Source organism: Coenobita brevimanus, chromosome 102 (assembly GCF_032717465.1).
Source record: "Coenobita brevimanus isolate Jiangsu-jjx chromosome 102, ASM3271746v2, whole genome shotgun sequence".
Lineage (NCBI taxonomy): Eukaryota > Metazoa > Arthropoda > Malacostraca > Decapoda > Coenobitidae > Coenobita > Coenobita brevimanus.
In genome coordinates this window covers 6,194,368-6,208,742 of record NC_137055.1, presented here as the reverse complement: position 1 = coordinate 6,208,742, position 14,375 = coordinate 6,194,368, and the positions used below count along the sequence as shown (strand labels likewise).

The 14,375-nt window shown below is 42.2% G+C and overlaps 1 protein-coding gene across 1 annotated transcript in view; it reads right to left on the bottom strand.

The window, feature by feature from the left end:
• LOC145415352 (uncharacterized) overlaps positions 1 to 6,675 on the bottom strand; it is a 32,612-nt gene extending 25,937 nt beyond the window's left edge. The window contains exons 1-5 of the mRNA XM_080284640.1: positions 6,391 to 6,675; positions 5,107 to 5,952; positions 4,555 to 4,785; positions 2,551 to 3,950; positions 1,668 to 1,746 (exon numbers count right to left, since the gene is read on the bottom strand). Coding sequence (XP_080140766.1) covers positions 1,668 to 1,746; positions 2,551 to 3,950; positions 4,555 to 4,785; positions 5,107 to 5,952; positions 6,391 to 6,675 — 2,841 coding nt within the window. The remainder of the gene's footprint in view (positions 1 to 1,667; positions 1,747 to 2,550; positions 3,951 to 4,554; positions 4,786 to 5,106; positions 5,953 to 6,390) is intronic.
• Between the last annotated feature and the right edge of the window lie 7,700 nt (positions 6,676 to 14,375).

Below are 14,375 nucleotides of genomic sequence, written 5' to 3'. Positions count from 1 at the left end.
AGATTGATAGATAGATAGATAGGTAGATAGATAGATAGATAGGTAGATAGGTAAGGAGAGAGAGAGAGAGAGAGAGAACCCTTGCAGTTTAAAGATCTCTACTAAGCAGATTAAATCGTCTAGGGATAGCAAAAAATAATTCTATTATATGTCATGGGACTGAAGAAATTACCCTTGTTACTCCCAGATGATTGTATTCGGTGTTGGAGACGTTACAGTTGAAGGGGTTTAACAGAGTCCTCATCAACCTTGTCATTACTACTGATCTCTCCTGACGGAATAGAATCGCCCGTGGCTACTAAAGATAACGTGATGAAAGCATTACTTTATTGAAAAGGCTCATACTAAATTTCTCCTTTCTCTGAAATCTCCATTCTAGATTTCAATGTTCACCACCACCTTTGGGTCTCCTCTCCTTTCACTGGTCCACCTGGTGAACAAGCCTACCTCTTTTCTATTCTTAATGACCTATAGCAGCTTGTACAGCACCCTACCCATATTCCTGACCGCCTTAGAGAGGGCTCCAACATACTTGATCTCTTTCTTACAACTAATCCTTCTGCTTACACTGTTAATCTTTCCTCTCCGTTGGGCTCCTCCAATCACAACCAAATTACCTTGACGTGTCATATTGCTCCAGTACGGCCTGGTGAGCCTCCAAAGAAACGTCGTCTGTTACACTTTGGAGCTGCAGATTGGGAGGCCCTCAGGCAGTATTTCTTTGATTTTCACTGGAATGATTATTGCTTCCATGGCCGGGAGATATCTGAGTGTGCATTGCGCATTACGGAGGTTATTCTCTCGGGCATGGAAGCATACATTCCCTTCTCATAACCTTTGACTAATGCAAGAAAGCCTTGGTTTAATGACACTTGTTCTAATGTAGTCCGCAACAAGGAGTGGACCTATAAAAGATACCAGAGGCAACCCATCCCTGAATCACATCTTGCTTATGTTTCTGCCCGGAATCGTGCTGGGTCTTGTCTTCGCTCTGCTAAAAATAATGTCATTCGTACTAAATGCTCTCAACTCTCCAAATTGAATTCTTCCCGCTTCTTCTGGCACCTTGCCAAAAACTTTTCTAACAACTTTACTTCATCATCCTTCCCTCCTTGTTCCTGTTCTGATAGCTCTGTAACTATTTCTTCTACTGATAAAGCAGATCTCATCGCTCAGACTCCAATTACACCTTAGACGATTCCGGTGCTGTTCCTCCATCACTTCCCCCCCTCTGACTTTGTCACCCCAAAGTGGGTGTCTCCAGATTCTTTAAACTAACTGTACAAATGACATACCAGAATGTACAAAGAAGGATACACAAACAACCTTTGTATTTGCAATTAAAAATTTAATTTCGAATATCAGATTTAAACCCCATTTAAACTTACACAATTCCCTAATGAAACACATTTAGCTATATACGAAAGCATACAGTATATATCGGTATATATACATAAACCCCTCCCTACAACAGGGACTTAGCAACACACACCTACACACACACACACACACACACACACACACACACACACACACACACACACAAGACTAGAGGGAAACCAATTAGGATAACATACACCCAAATACCATACTTATTATTGTCCCACTTCAAAGCAACACCGCAGTCCCCCACACAATAACCCCCCTGGGACCTGAAACAGACTAACGGTGTACTGAACTCGTACACCTCGCAGGGTATCAGCTACCTTTAAACTACCAGAGTCTCGGACTCCGATACAGCCAAACCTAGACATAATAACATAGCATATTAATACCAGACAATATGTAAATAACCAAAAGGAATGTGCTACCTGAGCTCCACAACAACTGCTGCCCTTCCACCGCCTCCACTGAACACTGTCACTCGCACTGAGTTACTTGACTGCTTTATAATCTCAGCACTTAACTGGGGATCCCCTTAGCCACAGTGTAAATCCCGTCATACACCCAAGGTTCACCATAACACTAGCACCAGTAACGAGGCAGCAGGAGGCGCGACACAGTCCGGGCAACAGCTGGTATGGAACTGCCAGGCCACTCTTCCTTCTCTCTCTCCTCAGCTCGGTAACTGGTTACCAAAATAGATTGTATACATACGAGATACACCAAATCATTAACTAAAGGTTCATACTTTTGCTTGCATTAAACAATTCCAAATACACACAACTCATTAAACTAACGAAAACCATTTGACAATATGAACAGAACAATTACTAAAGACTTATTAATCATTATCAGCTATTCTTCAAATATCTGAACCATCCAGCCAAATTTGAAACAGGTACTCGACTCATCTTCATAAAGCATACCGCCATAAATGAACCCTGGAAATATATATATGAAATAGTATCGAATTTATTAGACTACTCAAGAAAAAAAAAATCAAAACAAAACCAGCGGAAAAGTTGCTGACAATACCTCCCCATTTAAGAAGAAAATCTATTTTCTTATTACATTCTGCTCAAGTAATCAGCTCCTACATTTTCACTACCCTTAATGACCTTTCTATTCAACGTGTATGGCTGCAGAAATAAGGCCCATCTCATCAACCTCCCATTAAGGTTCTTAGCGGATTGCAAGTACACAAGTGGCTTATGATCAGTTTCCAAATTAAACGGGTGCCCATACAAGTATGCCTCAAACTTTTTTACACCCCACACCAGAGCAAGACATTCTTTATCTATAACCGAGTAGTTTCTCTCCCTTGGTAACAGTTTTCTACTTGCATACGCGACAGGTTTCTTCACTCCATCTTGCTCCTGCAGTAGCACAGCACCCAGTCCTTGGTCAGAGGCATCTGTTCGTAGAGTAAAGGGCCGATTCACATCTGGCAGCAACAACACAGGATCTCTGGAGATACGCAACTTCAATGTTTGAAATGCATTATTTTCCCTGTCAGTCCATTCCAACACATTTGGTTTCTGTTTCCTAGTTAGTTCAGTGAGGGGAGCAGCAATGGTCGAGTAGTGGGGAATAAACCTTCTATAATATCCACTAAGTCCAAGAAAAGACCGGAGTTCCTTCTTTGTCCTAGGTGTGGGAGCTTCATTGATACTGGTTACTTTGTCCTTCATTGGTTGAAGCCTGTCACCCCCCACAACGTGGCCCAGATATTCCAAGCTGGCCATGCCCACATGGCATTTGGAGGGACGAGCTGTAATTCCTGCCTCTTTCAGCTTCCGTAACACCTCACCCAAAATGACCAAGTGTTCCTCCCACGTCTGTGTGTGGATTAATATGTCGTCCAAAAAGTGCTGTACTCCCGCCATACCTTGAAACACCTTCCTCATTAGCCGGTTAAAACTAGCTGGAGCGTTGACTAATCCGAAGGGGAGAACTTTGAACTGGAATAATCCTTTATCTGTTTGGAATGCAGTGTAGGGTTTACTGTCCTCTTCTAGTGGGATCTGCCAGTATCCCTTACTCAAATCAATCTTCGTGAAAAATTTGCTTCCATTCAACACTCCAAAAATGTAATCTGGGTCAGCCATTGGTTCACAATCAAAAACAGTTAAGGCATTCAATTTCCTAAAGTCCAGACATATGCGGTTGGACGAATCTTTCTTTTTGACTACCACCATTGGTGTTGAAAAAGGTGAGTTAGAAGGCTCAATGATATCCCATTTTTTCATCAGTTCTATCTCCTCATTTATGGATTCTCTTAAAGCATATGGAATGGTATAGGGTCGAGATCTCACTATCTGTGGTTGGGTTAGCTCTATCTTATGCTCAAGCAAAGATGTCAAACCAGGTTTACTGGACAATACTGGACTAAATCTTTGCAGAAGTTCTCTTACTTGGGTTTGCTGCTCCGTAGATAGATATGGGTTGATGTGTACATCGGTGTAGGACTCCTTACCCTGTACCCCGGGCAGAACCAAATCTTCACTCCCGTAGTCTTCCTCATCTTCGATTACAGCCCCAACATCATCTGTTCCTGAATTACCATTCTGCCTGGTGAAATAATACTTGAGCATATTGGCATGAAACACTTTAAATTTCCCATTAATTTCTATTTCGTAATCCATTTGACCTTTCCTACGTTGGATGGCGTATGGACCTTTCCACTGTAGAAGCAATTTATTATTTGCAGTTGGGAGCAAAACCAATACTTTGTCCCCAATAGAAAACTTTCTCTCTTTGGCATTCCTGTCAAAATAACGTTTATACTTAGTTTTTGACTTTTCCAGCTGTTCCTTTGCTAGTCTACACGTCTCCTCCAATCTTTCTCTCAGGTTAAAAACGTATTGGTAGCTAGTAAGCACTTCTCCTTCCTGTTTTTCCTTGTCCCATAACTCCCTCAAAATACTAAGGGGGCCCCTGACTGTCCGCCCATACAAAAGTTCAAAAGGGGAGAACCCTAGGCTAGCCTGAGGAGCCTCCCGGTAGGCAAAAAGAACAGCGGGAAGGTACCTATCCCATAACTTTGGCTGCTCAGCACAGGTTTTTTTTCAACATATGCTTAAGTGTTCCGTTATACCTCTCAACCAGTCCATTTGCCTGTGCATGATAGGGAGTAGTGGGAAGATGACGAATGGAAAGCAACCTCCTTACCTCTCCCATCATATCAGAAGTGAATTGAGAGCCTCTGTCAGAAACAATTTCTTCTGGTACACCCACCCTTGAAAATATCTCCAGCAGAGCCTCTGCCACGGTCTCTGTGTCCACCTTACTCAATGCCACTGCTTCAGGATATCGAGTGGCATAATCCACCAGGGTCAAAATGTAGCGCTTACCGGACTCACTTCTGGTTTCAATGGGCCCCACCAAATCCACTGCCACTCTCTGAAAGGGTGTATCAATCAAGGGAACCTCACCTAATGGTACTTTACCCACCTTCCCTTTGGGAACTGTACGTTGGCAAATGTCACAGGATAAACAAAATCTTTTAACATCAGCCCCCATTCCAGGCCAAGCAAACTCCTGTTCTATCTTTCCCAACGTTTTATCACTTCCCAAATGTCCTCCAAAAGGCGATTCATGGGCAATACTCATCACCATCTCTCTAAATTTCGTAGGTAAAACCAATTGTTTTATATCCTTCCCCTGAACACACTTTGTTCTAAATAACAAACCCTTTTCCACAGAGAAACTAGCTTTCTTAACGGTTTGAAACCCAGAATGGTTATCTTGTGCATATTTGAGCCAACAGCGTAATTGTTCGTCATCCTGTTGGGCCTCCTTCATGTCTTGTGCATCCAGTTGCAAGTTGTCCACAACTTTTAACTTCTTTGTGGTACGAGTTCTCTGGGATGCTGCCCTGGTTGCAACGGCATGGCTCTCTAGTAGACTTTCTAATTTTGTAGCACCTGCAATATTCCCAATTATTAATTCATAAACTGGATCATCCATGCAAACTGCCTCCACTTGTCCCGTGTAGTATGGAGTTTGAACTTCAAATTTTGCCAGCGGATGCTGTTCCACCTGTCCATTGACGAGTCTCACCTTCCTTTGCTGTCCCGTGAAGCACTCCTTCGGTACCAGTCCTTTCTTTACTACTACCGTACTGCATCCCGTGTCGCGCAGTACATCCACCGCATGGCCACACACAAACCCTTTGGACACTGGCATCCTCGCTAAAGCACTCACTACGTCTACTGTCTGTCCACACAGTTGATTCCTGGAAGTCTCGTCCTCACTGCCTGGGTTAGAATCAGTCTCTGTACAGAGATTCACTTGTGGTCGACTCCTGTAACCTGTACTCGCATTACATTGTCGTGCCTGATGACCTGGTTTCCCACATTTGAAACACAATCCTTTCTCTACAAATAATGTCCTCTTATTACTTTGTTCCTCACTGTGTTTCACTGCAGCATCAGGTTTCTTTACCCCTGAAGAGGAGCAGCATGGTGTACGGGCATTCTGTAATAATCCACCATGAGCTCGGACAAAACCTTCTGCAAGATTTATCATCTCCTGCAGGTTCTGTGGTGTTCGTTCTCGTAGATATACCTGCAAGTTTTTTCCACAACAATCAAGAAATTGTTCTGCTACAATTAATTCACACACCCCTTCGAATGATTTATCTGTATTAGATAACTCTATCCACCTGCTTAACAAATTTTGCAGCCTAGTTATAAATTGTGATACTTTCTCAAAACTTTGTGGTTTCGCCGTACGAAATCTCTTCCGAAATCCTTCTTCCGTGCACTCAAATCGGTCCATAAGAGCAGTCTTAACACACCCATAATGCACAGCTTCCTCCGCACTGAGTCTTGAATACACCTCCAGTGCAAGGCCCTTTAGATAGGAACTGAGTAACACTGCCCACCTATCCTCTGGCCATCCCACAGCCCTAGCAAAAATTTCAAATCGTCGTATATATGAATCCATGTCGTCAGTTTTCTCGTCAAAAGGCGGCAGTGAAGGACCTTTAACTTGCATCTGTACCAACGACGGCTCTAACACTTCCGCCACCCCCTCCTGAGTTGACTGAGTAACCATTTGACCCCTAGTCTGAGCAAGTCGCTCTTCCAAGTCCAATCGCTCTTTTAATTGTCTTAGCCTCTCTTGCTCCATTTCTAATTGGTCCTTGTCCTCCTGTCGTCGTTCTGCCCTTTCTGCTCTCCTATTCTGTTCAACGTAACTTCTTTCAGCTTCAATAAATTTTCTCAGCTCTTCTCCTTCATATCCCAACTCCTTTCCTAAACTGACCAAAGTCCCAAGGTCGGACATTTTGAGGTTAATACTGTCAGCACTCAAACCCAACAAATCCTCTTTGTAAATTCTGGTATCCTGGCAGGAGGTCGCCATATGTCACCCCAAAGTGGGTGTCTCCAGATTCTTCAAACTAACTGTACAAATGACATACCAGAATGTACAAAGAAGGATACACAAACAACCTTTGTATTTGCAATTAAAAATTTAATTTCGAATATCAGATTTAAACCCCATTTAAACTTACACAATTCCCTAATGAAACACATTTAGCTATATACGAAAGCATACAGTATATATCGGTATATATACATAAACCCCTCCCTACAACAGGGACTTAGCAACACACACCTACACACACACACACACACACACACACACACACACACACACACACACACACACACACACACACACACACACACACACACACACACACACACACACACACACACACACACACACACACACACACACACACACACACACACACACACACACACACACACACACAAGACTAGAGGGAAACCAATTAGGATAACATACACCCAAATACCATACTTATTATTGTCCCACTTCAAAGCAACACCGCAGTCCCCCACACAATAACCCCCCTGGGACCTGAAACAGACTAACGGTGTACTGAACTCGTACACCTCGCAGGGTATCAGCTACCTTTAAACTACCAGAGTCTCGGACTCCGATACAGCCAAACCTAGACATAATAACATAGCATATTAATACCAGACAATATGTAAATAACCAAAAGGAATGTGCTACCTGAGCTCCACAACAACTGCTGCCCTTCCACCGCCTCCACTGAACACTGTCACTCGCACTGAGTTACTTGACTGCTTTATAATCTCAGCACTTAACTGGGGATCCCCTTAGCCACAGTGTAAATCCCATCATACACCCAAGGTTCACCATAACACTAGCACCAGTAACGAGGCAGCAGGAGGCGCGACACAGTCCGGGCAACAGCTGGTATGGAACTGCCAGGCCACTCTTCCTTCTCTCCCTTCTCAGCTCGGTAACTGGTTACCAAAATAGATTGTATACATACGAGATACACCAAATCATTAACTAAAGGTTCATACTTTTGCTTGCATTAAACAATTCCAAATACACACAACTCATTAAACTAACGAAAACCATTTGACAATATGAACAGAACAATTACTAAAGACTTATTAATCATTATCAGCTATTCTTCAAATATCTGAACCATCCAGCCAAATTTGAAACAGGTACTCGACTCATCTTCATAAAGCATACCGCCATAAATGAACCCTGGAAATATATATATGAAATAGTATCGAATTTATTAGACTACTCAAGAAAAAAAAAATCAAAACAAAACCAGCGGAAAAGTTGCTGACAGACTTCCTCATGGCTGACATTAAAATTTCTTCAGCTGATGTATTGTCTGCTATCACTGGCCTTAATACTAACAAGGCATATGGGCCTGATGGAGTCCCTCCTGTTGTCGTCAAGAACTCTACTTCTGTGCTTACACCCTGCCTAGGTAAACTGTTTCGCCTTTGTCTGTCAACTTGTACCTTTCCTTCTTGCTGGAAGTTTGCTCTCATTCAGCCAGTTCCAAAGAAGGGTGACCATTCCTAACCCTCTAAATATCGTTCAATTGCTTTAACATCCTGTGTCTCAAAAGTTTTCTAGTCAATTCTTAATAGAAAAATTTTAAAGCATCTTTCCTGTCATAACCTTCTTTCTGATCATCAGTATGGGTTCCATCAGGGACGTTCCATTGGCGATCTCAGCTACATTTCATACTCCTGTCATCCACCTTTCGGGACTTTGGCGAAAGCTTTGCCATTGCACTTGACATCTCAAAGGCTTTCGATCGAGTCTGGCATAAATCTTTAATTTCCAAACTGCCCTCTTACCGTTTTTATCCTTCTAACTGTGCCTTCATGTATAGCTTCCTTTCTGGTCGTTCTATAGCCGCTGTTGCAGACGGCCATCGTTCTTCTCCTAGATCTGTCAACAGTGGTCTTCCTCAGAGCTCTGTCCTATCACTGACTCTCGTCCTGTTATTCATCAGTGACCTTCTAAGCTGTACATCTAACCCTATCCATTCGTAAGCTAAGGATTCCACCCTTCACCTTTCCATTCGGTTCCCGCAATGTCCATCTCAGCATTTACTTCAGCAAACAACGGATGAGGTTATGGCAAACCTGATGTCTGACTTGGCTTGTACATCTGACTGGGGTAAAAATAATCATGTTTTTAATGCATCAAATACTCAGGTTTTACACCTATCAACCCGACATAATCTTCCACAGGAGTAGCCACTATTGTTTAAAAACATCCAGCTCAACCCTGCATCATCCTTGAATATGCTTGGGGTTTCATTCACTCGGGACTTATCTTGGAAAGATCATATTGCATGTCTTGTAAAATCTGCTTCCAAGAGATTAGGTGTGCTAAGCCGATTCCGTACCTTCTTTACCTCTGCACAGTTGTTGACTTGATATACGGGTTTTATTCGCCCCGGTTTAGAGTACAACTCTCGTGTGGGGAGGCTCCCCACATACAGCTCTTTTCAATAGTGTGGAGTCAAAGGCTTTTCGTCTCATCAACTCTCCTTCTCTTACTGGCTCCCTTCAACCTCTGTCTCTTCGCCACACTGTTGCATCTTTATATCTATTCTATCGCTACTTCAATGGTCACTGCTCCTTTGAACTCTCTGCTTACATCCCTCCACCTCTACGACGGGCGCGTAGCACCTGGCTAGCAACAAACTCTCATCCCTTTTCTGTTTAGCTCTCTAATGCAAGAGTTAACCGTTACTCCCAGTTCTTCATTTATGCAACGGGTCAACTCTGGAACTGTCTCCCTCTGTCTTTATTTCCTATTTCTTATGATCTCCAGTCTTTCAAACGCAGTGTGTCCAGGCATCTCGAAATGAACGGTTCTTGAATTAGTCTCTTTTTTGTATTGTTTTTGTTTTTTTCTTGGAAGGAACGCTTTGCAGGCCCCTGGCTTTTGGTTCCTTCTTTCTTGCATAAAAAAAATAAAAACTATCATGTTCACTAGTTTCATTACCCCTCTGGCGAGAGGGGAGTGAAGAACAATGTTGGAGAAAGGCCTAAGGAGCAGATAGTGGCGTTTCATCAGACACATACTGTCACACATACATACAACTCACAAATACATACACACTCATACATCTGTACACACTCCCACATACATATCAGACTCACACTTTTATACACACTGCTGAACCGCCAAAGTCCATTAGCCTGTCCTTACATCAACCCTGTCTTCCACCTCTTGCTCACCAAGGGGATAAGAAACCAGTGATTGTGATAGTACGAGTAAGAAATAAACCCCCCAGTATTCCCAAGGAGAATTAATCTTGTCGGGAAAGCTAGAGGTTGAAAATTATATAAAGAATTCTGCTGTATCCATCCAAATCTCGTCAGTAGAGTCTTCATTCCATAGGTTATATTTGCTACGGTCGGTAGGCTACAACAATTTTTTTTTCTATCTTAGCTAAAGTCAGATGATATTATTCGGGTAAGAGTTAGTCACTGGAGTCACAGAATACATTACAATTATTTCAAGAACATGTATAAAAGTATGACGTATGTACAGTATATTCTGACGTCTTAGCAAATGAGGCCACACACACACACGAAGGGTATTCAGTGTCCTCCCATTACCACCAGTCACTAGTCTGTGTTAAGGAAATGGGTTACTTATTTAATGGGGTGCCAGACGGGTTTTTCAGCCTAGGAGAGATTTGAAGGAGTGAAATTATTGGTGGATATTATGTTACGCCACAAGTTTGGAAAAACTATGTTAAGGCATAAGCAGTCGTCTGCAAACAGAGAAAATATGTCATATGATTTAAGTGGTTCAGAAGCGACTATTGACACTCTCTCCCATTACCAATCTCATCCAGCTCTGACAAATATGTAATTTTGTAAAAAGCTCCTGATAAAAATATTCATAATTAAGATCTTTATCCCTTTCAGTCCAAGGACATTATAATTATCCGAGGCCGTATTTTCCCCTTTCTCTTTGTTTTTTTTTTAAATATTCGGGCAGGCCTCATATACTGAAAATGTATTTGGACGTTGAATCTAACCGCTCAAATTCGAAAAACATAATTTAAGACAAAGGAAATAATCCGGATACAGCAAGATTTGAATATGAAAAACGTCCTCGGGATGAAGAGACTAGATGACGGAATGACGTAAACTCGATTACAGAGACACTGGTTCGGTGAAAGAAGACATCGTCGTATCGAAAGACATAATGGAGGATCTCTGTAACTTCTGTAGTTCAAAAGATGGTTGGTTGGTATAGGTTCGTCCACCTTCGAGAATGAAGAGTGGACACTAGCAGACAAGAAGCCCGTCAGTGAGAAAGGGCTTAGGAGTTCTAAAGATAAATTTATATAAAGGTAGAAAATAAAATGTTACACAAAAAACACACTACTGAAACCATTCAATGTGGGTGCTTTTGGTAATAATCACTGTAACATCCAGGCCCCTAATTATACAGCCTAAAGAACAGTTTGAATGGGGAAAAAAAATGTAAGAGTCTGAAGGGCCCGTGAACTGAACTAGGGTTCTTTCGGTATCGAACTGGATGTGCTAACCGATGCACCGCCGGCTCCACATACGTACCTTGGCCAGGAGAGTGTGGTGGAGGTAGGGGGTATCAGGTGGGGGTAGGGTAGTGTGGGCAGGGAAGGGTGTGATGGAGGTATTAGGGGGGGTTTGGTAGCGTGGGCAGGAAAGGATGGGGTGGATGTAGGGGGTATGACGTGGGGATAGGGAAGCGTGTGGTGGAGGTGAAAGGGTTGGGGTGAGGGGTAGGGATACAACCAGTGATTACAATTTACTCCCTCGGTCGGCACGCGAGCTTCACCAACACTCCTACCACAGGCACACGTAGGGCTGTGTTCATGTGTGTTTGGGAGCTCTGTTGACACCTTTTCCTTTGTGTTACGTAAATTCAAGGGTAATGATTCGCCCTCTGTTCCACCGTGTCTGTTTCACAACGTGGTCCATATTGCTGTCGGAAAAGGAGGTTCCTAAGCACCACTTCCTGAACTATTTATTTTCCAGAATACTCTTTATCATCCTCGTTTTTCCTTCTTGCATCTTTTTAATGCCGACATAAATTGCATGAACACAAGAATATAGTAACGGAGCAAAATCACATACAACCTGGTAGGGAGGGGGTGTTAGTAAGCTTCCTAACCGCACGAGGACACCCCTTAGAGCACGTTCGTCTCTCTCCTTCCTGACGAGTCACATCAAAGAGAATCATCTACGGGCGAGGAACACACCAAGCATCTCTTTGGAATACTTGCCAGCAGAGGAAAGTGAATAGTAGAACAGGTGAAATAGTAGACGAAATTTTATCCCCAACTGCACTGTATACGTGATGTAGAGTTGCATATGTAAATTCATACTCACTTCATAACGATAAATAACGAAATAGGTAGCAGTGAATTTTGAAAACCAGTGTTACGAGCTGTGGAGTCAAATATTTTAGAATATTGTGCTGAAGTTCCACAGTTGTTCAGGTAAACAGTGGAGCGACAGTATTATCCCTAAAATAGAATACATAAACATACACGTAAAATTTTAGCGTGCTATTTACAAAAATCTTTTTTTTTTATTTTTTACGAAAAGTAGATGAGAAAGAAAAGTGAAAAAGCAAGTCCCTTTCTAAAGAACTTTAAATAAATGAACAACATATCTAACCCTTCATTTTGAGATGCTTTGAGAATTCATAAATCCCCTTCAGAAGAATGATTTACTTTCTTCATGTTTCTGCGTGATTTTATTCATCGTTAGATAGAGGTCTTACACTGAACAGGTTGATGGATACCAGAAGCTTCCTGTGTGAAAGGTTTCTCCTCTAATAAATATAATCATTCCAGGTTAGCAAAAATAAAATAATAAACTGTCACTGGTGTGAAATAGTTAAAGAGCTGGAGATCACAGTCCATAGCAAAAAAAAATACTTTGGAAGCATAACAGCGCCAAAATTTAGCAATTATATACATAGAAAACTGAGAGTGTGGTTAATTCTTGCATTAAAGAGTTGGAGAAGAAGATATAAGGGTGTGTAGCTAGGCAGGAACTGCATGTCGTCCCTAACGGGATGTCTTTTGCAAGCAGAAAGTTCAGAAGAGCAGCAATGATATTAATGACAGTAGTAAGAGAACCAACTCTGTGGTAAAAGAGAGATTACAGGGAGTCAATGTGTGGGAGGGTCATGGAATAATTATCCTTTGACTCCATCCTATTTCTTAAACCAGTTTATGGTACGTCCGTCACACATAGGAACTGTATTCTGCACTGGGGAGAATAGGGCTTCTGAACGCCATCAACTATGTAGGGTTAAAGAAAGCATGGAGTTGGTTTAGGTCACATGATCTTTGCTAATTTGCGATATACGTACCATGGCTTTTTACTAGAAATGGAGGCAGTAAGGCTATTGAGCGGTGCTAATACGTTGATTACCCTTTTAATAGCCAAAACTTATTAAGATGGCTGTCTGTGGTGGAAATTACAATTATACCAGGGAAAGTCATATAAGTAGCGATCTGGTAACGTTTAAATTAGCAACACTATTCTGCTACTGCCATTGCCTCTTGCGAGGGGCCACAAGCAATGTTGTGACATGACGGAATACAGAAAAAATACTGTTAAGCAAAAAACTGGGTTAAAAAAAAAAAAAGAGAGAGAAAGAAAATGAAAAAGAAAAGATGGTGAAGAATTATATGGAAGAAAAAGTTCTAGTTAACTGAAACTCAGTCCATGGCGTTTAGGGATACAGGTATTATCTATATTCAGTACCTAATCAAGAGATGGAAATAACAGTAAACTCGCTAGGAAGACCCTAGTACGCCCCTAATTCAGGGTGGTCATTAAATAGGGCTGCATTAGACACTCACTGGCTGTATCTCATGTGGTGCGGGGACGGCTCAGTGTGGGCGTGGTTGTGGCAGCAGCAGTGGGAAATGGTGCAGGGTGGATACGAATAACACAGACTGAGCCGTCCCCACAGCACACGAGATATCGCCTGGGGCAACGGAAGTGGAGCGGTATGTACGGGCCACCCAGTACATGCCCAATATTCCTAACAATCAACTAATACCACTTAATATTTTAACGCTCCTGTGACTCACTTAACTAAAAATCGTCTGGCATTAGCTGAAAAAAGATCGTATATTCCCCAGTGTGAGAGGGTTTGTGGTACAAGTACTACGGTAACACTCTCTGCATCCTATAACTCCCTCATAGCTGAATAAAATCGCAGGGTTTTAGCTTCCTCAATGCTGTAGCCATGAATTCTAACAATAAAATGCACTGTGCAGTAGCGAAAGTCAACGTCGAGAGAGAGAGAGAGAGAGAGAGAGAGAGAGAGAGAGAGAGAGAGAGAGAGATCTTCATCTCAGCCTGTAAGTTCGCTTCGAGACAAACACCTCTCCCAGTTTCCTCCTCTTACACATATTGTTGATCAGCCCTTCTGTTTTCTTTCCTTTTCCTTTTTTCCCTCTCAGCCCTTCAGAGTTATTGCTTCCATCCGTCATTCTCTCTCTCTCTCTCTCTCTCTCTCTCTCTCTCTCTCTCTCTCTCTCTCTCTCCTGATACACTTACTATCACTAATGTACGGTAGTAAGCTTTTCCTAAGCTGATTTCATCGACTTAGCTCTATTCAAT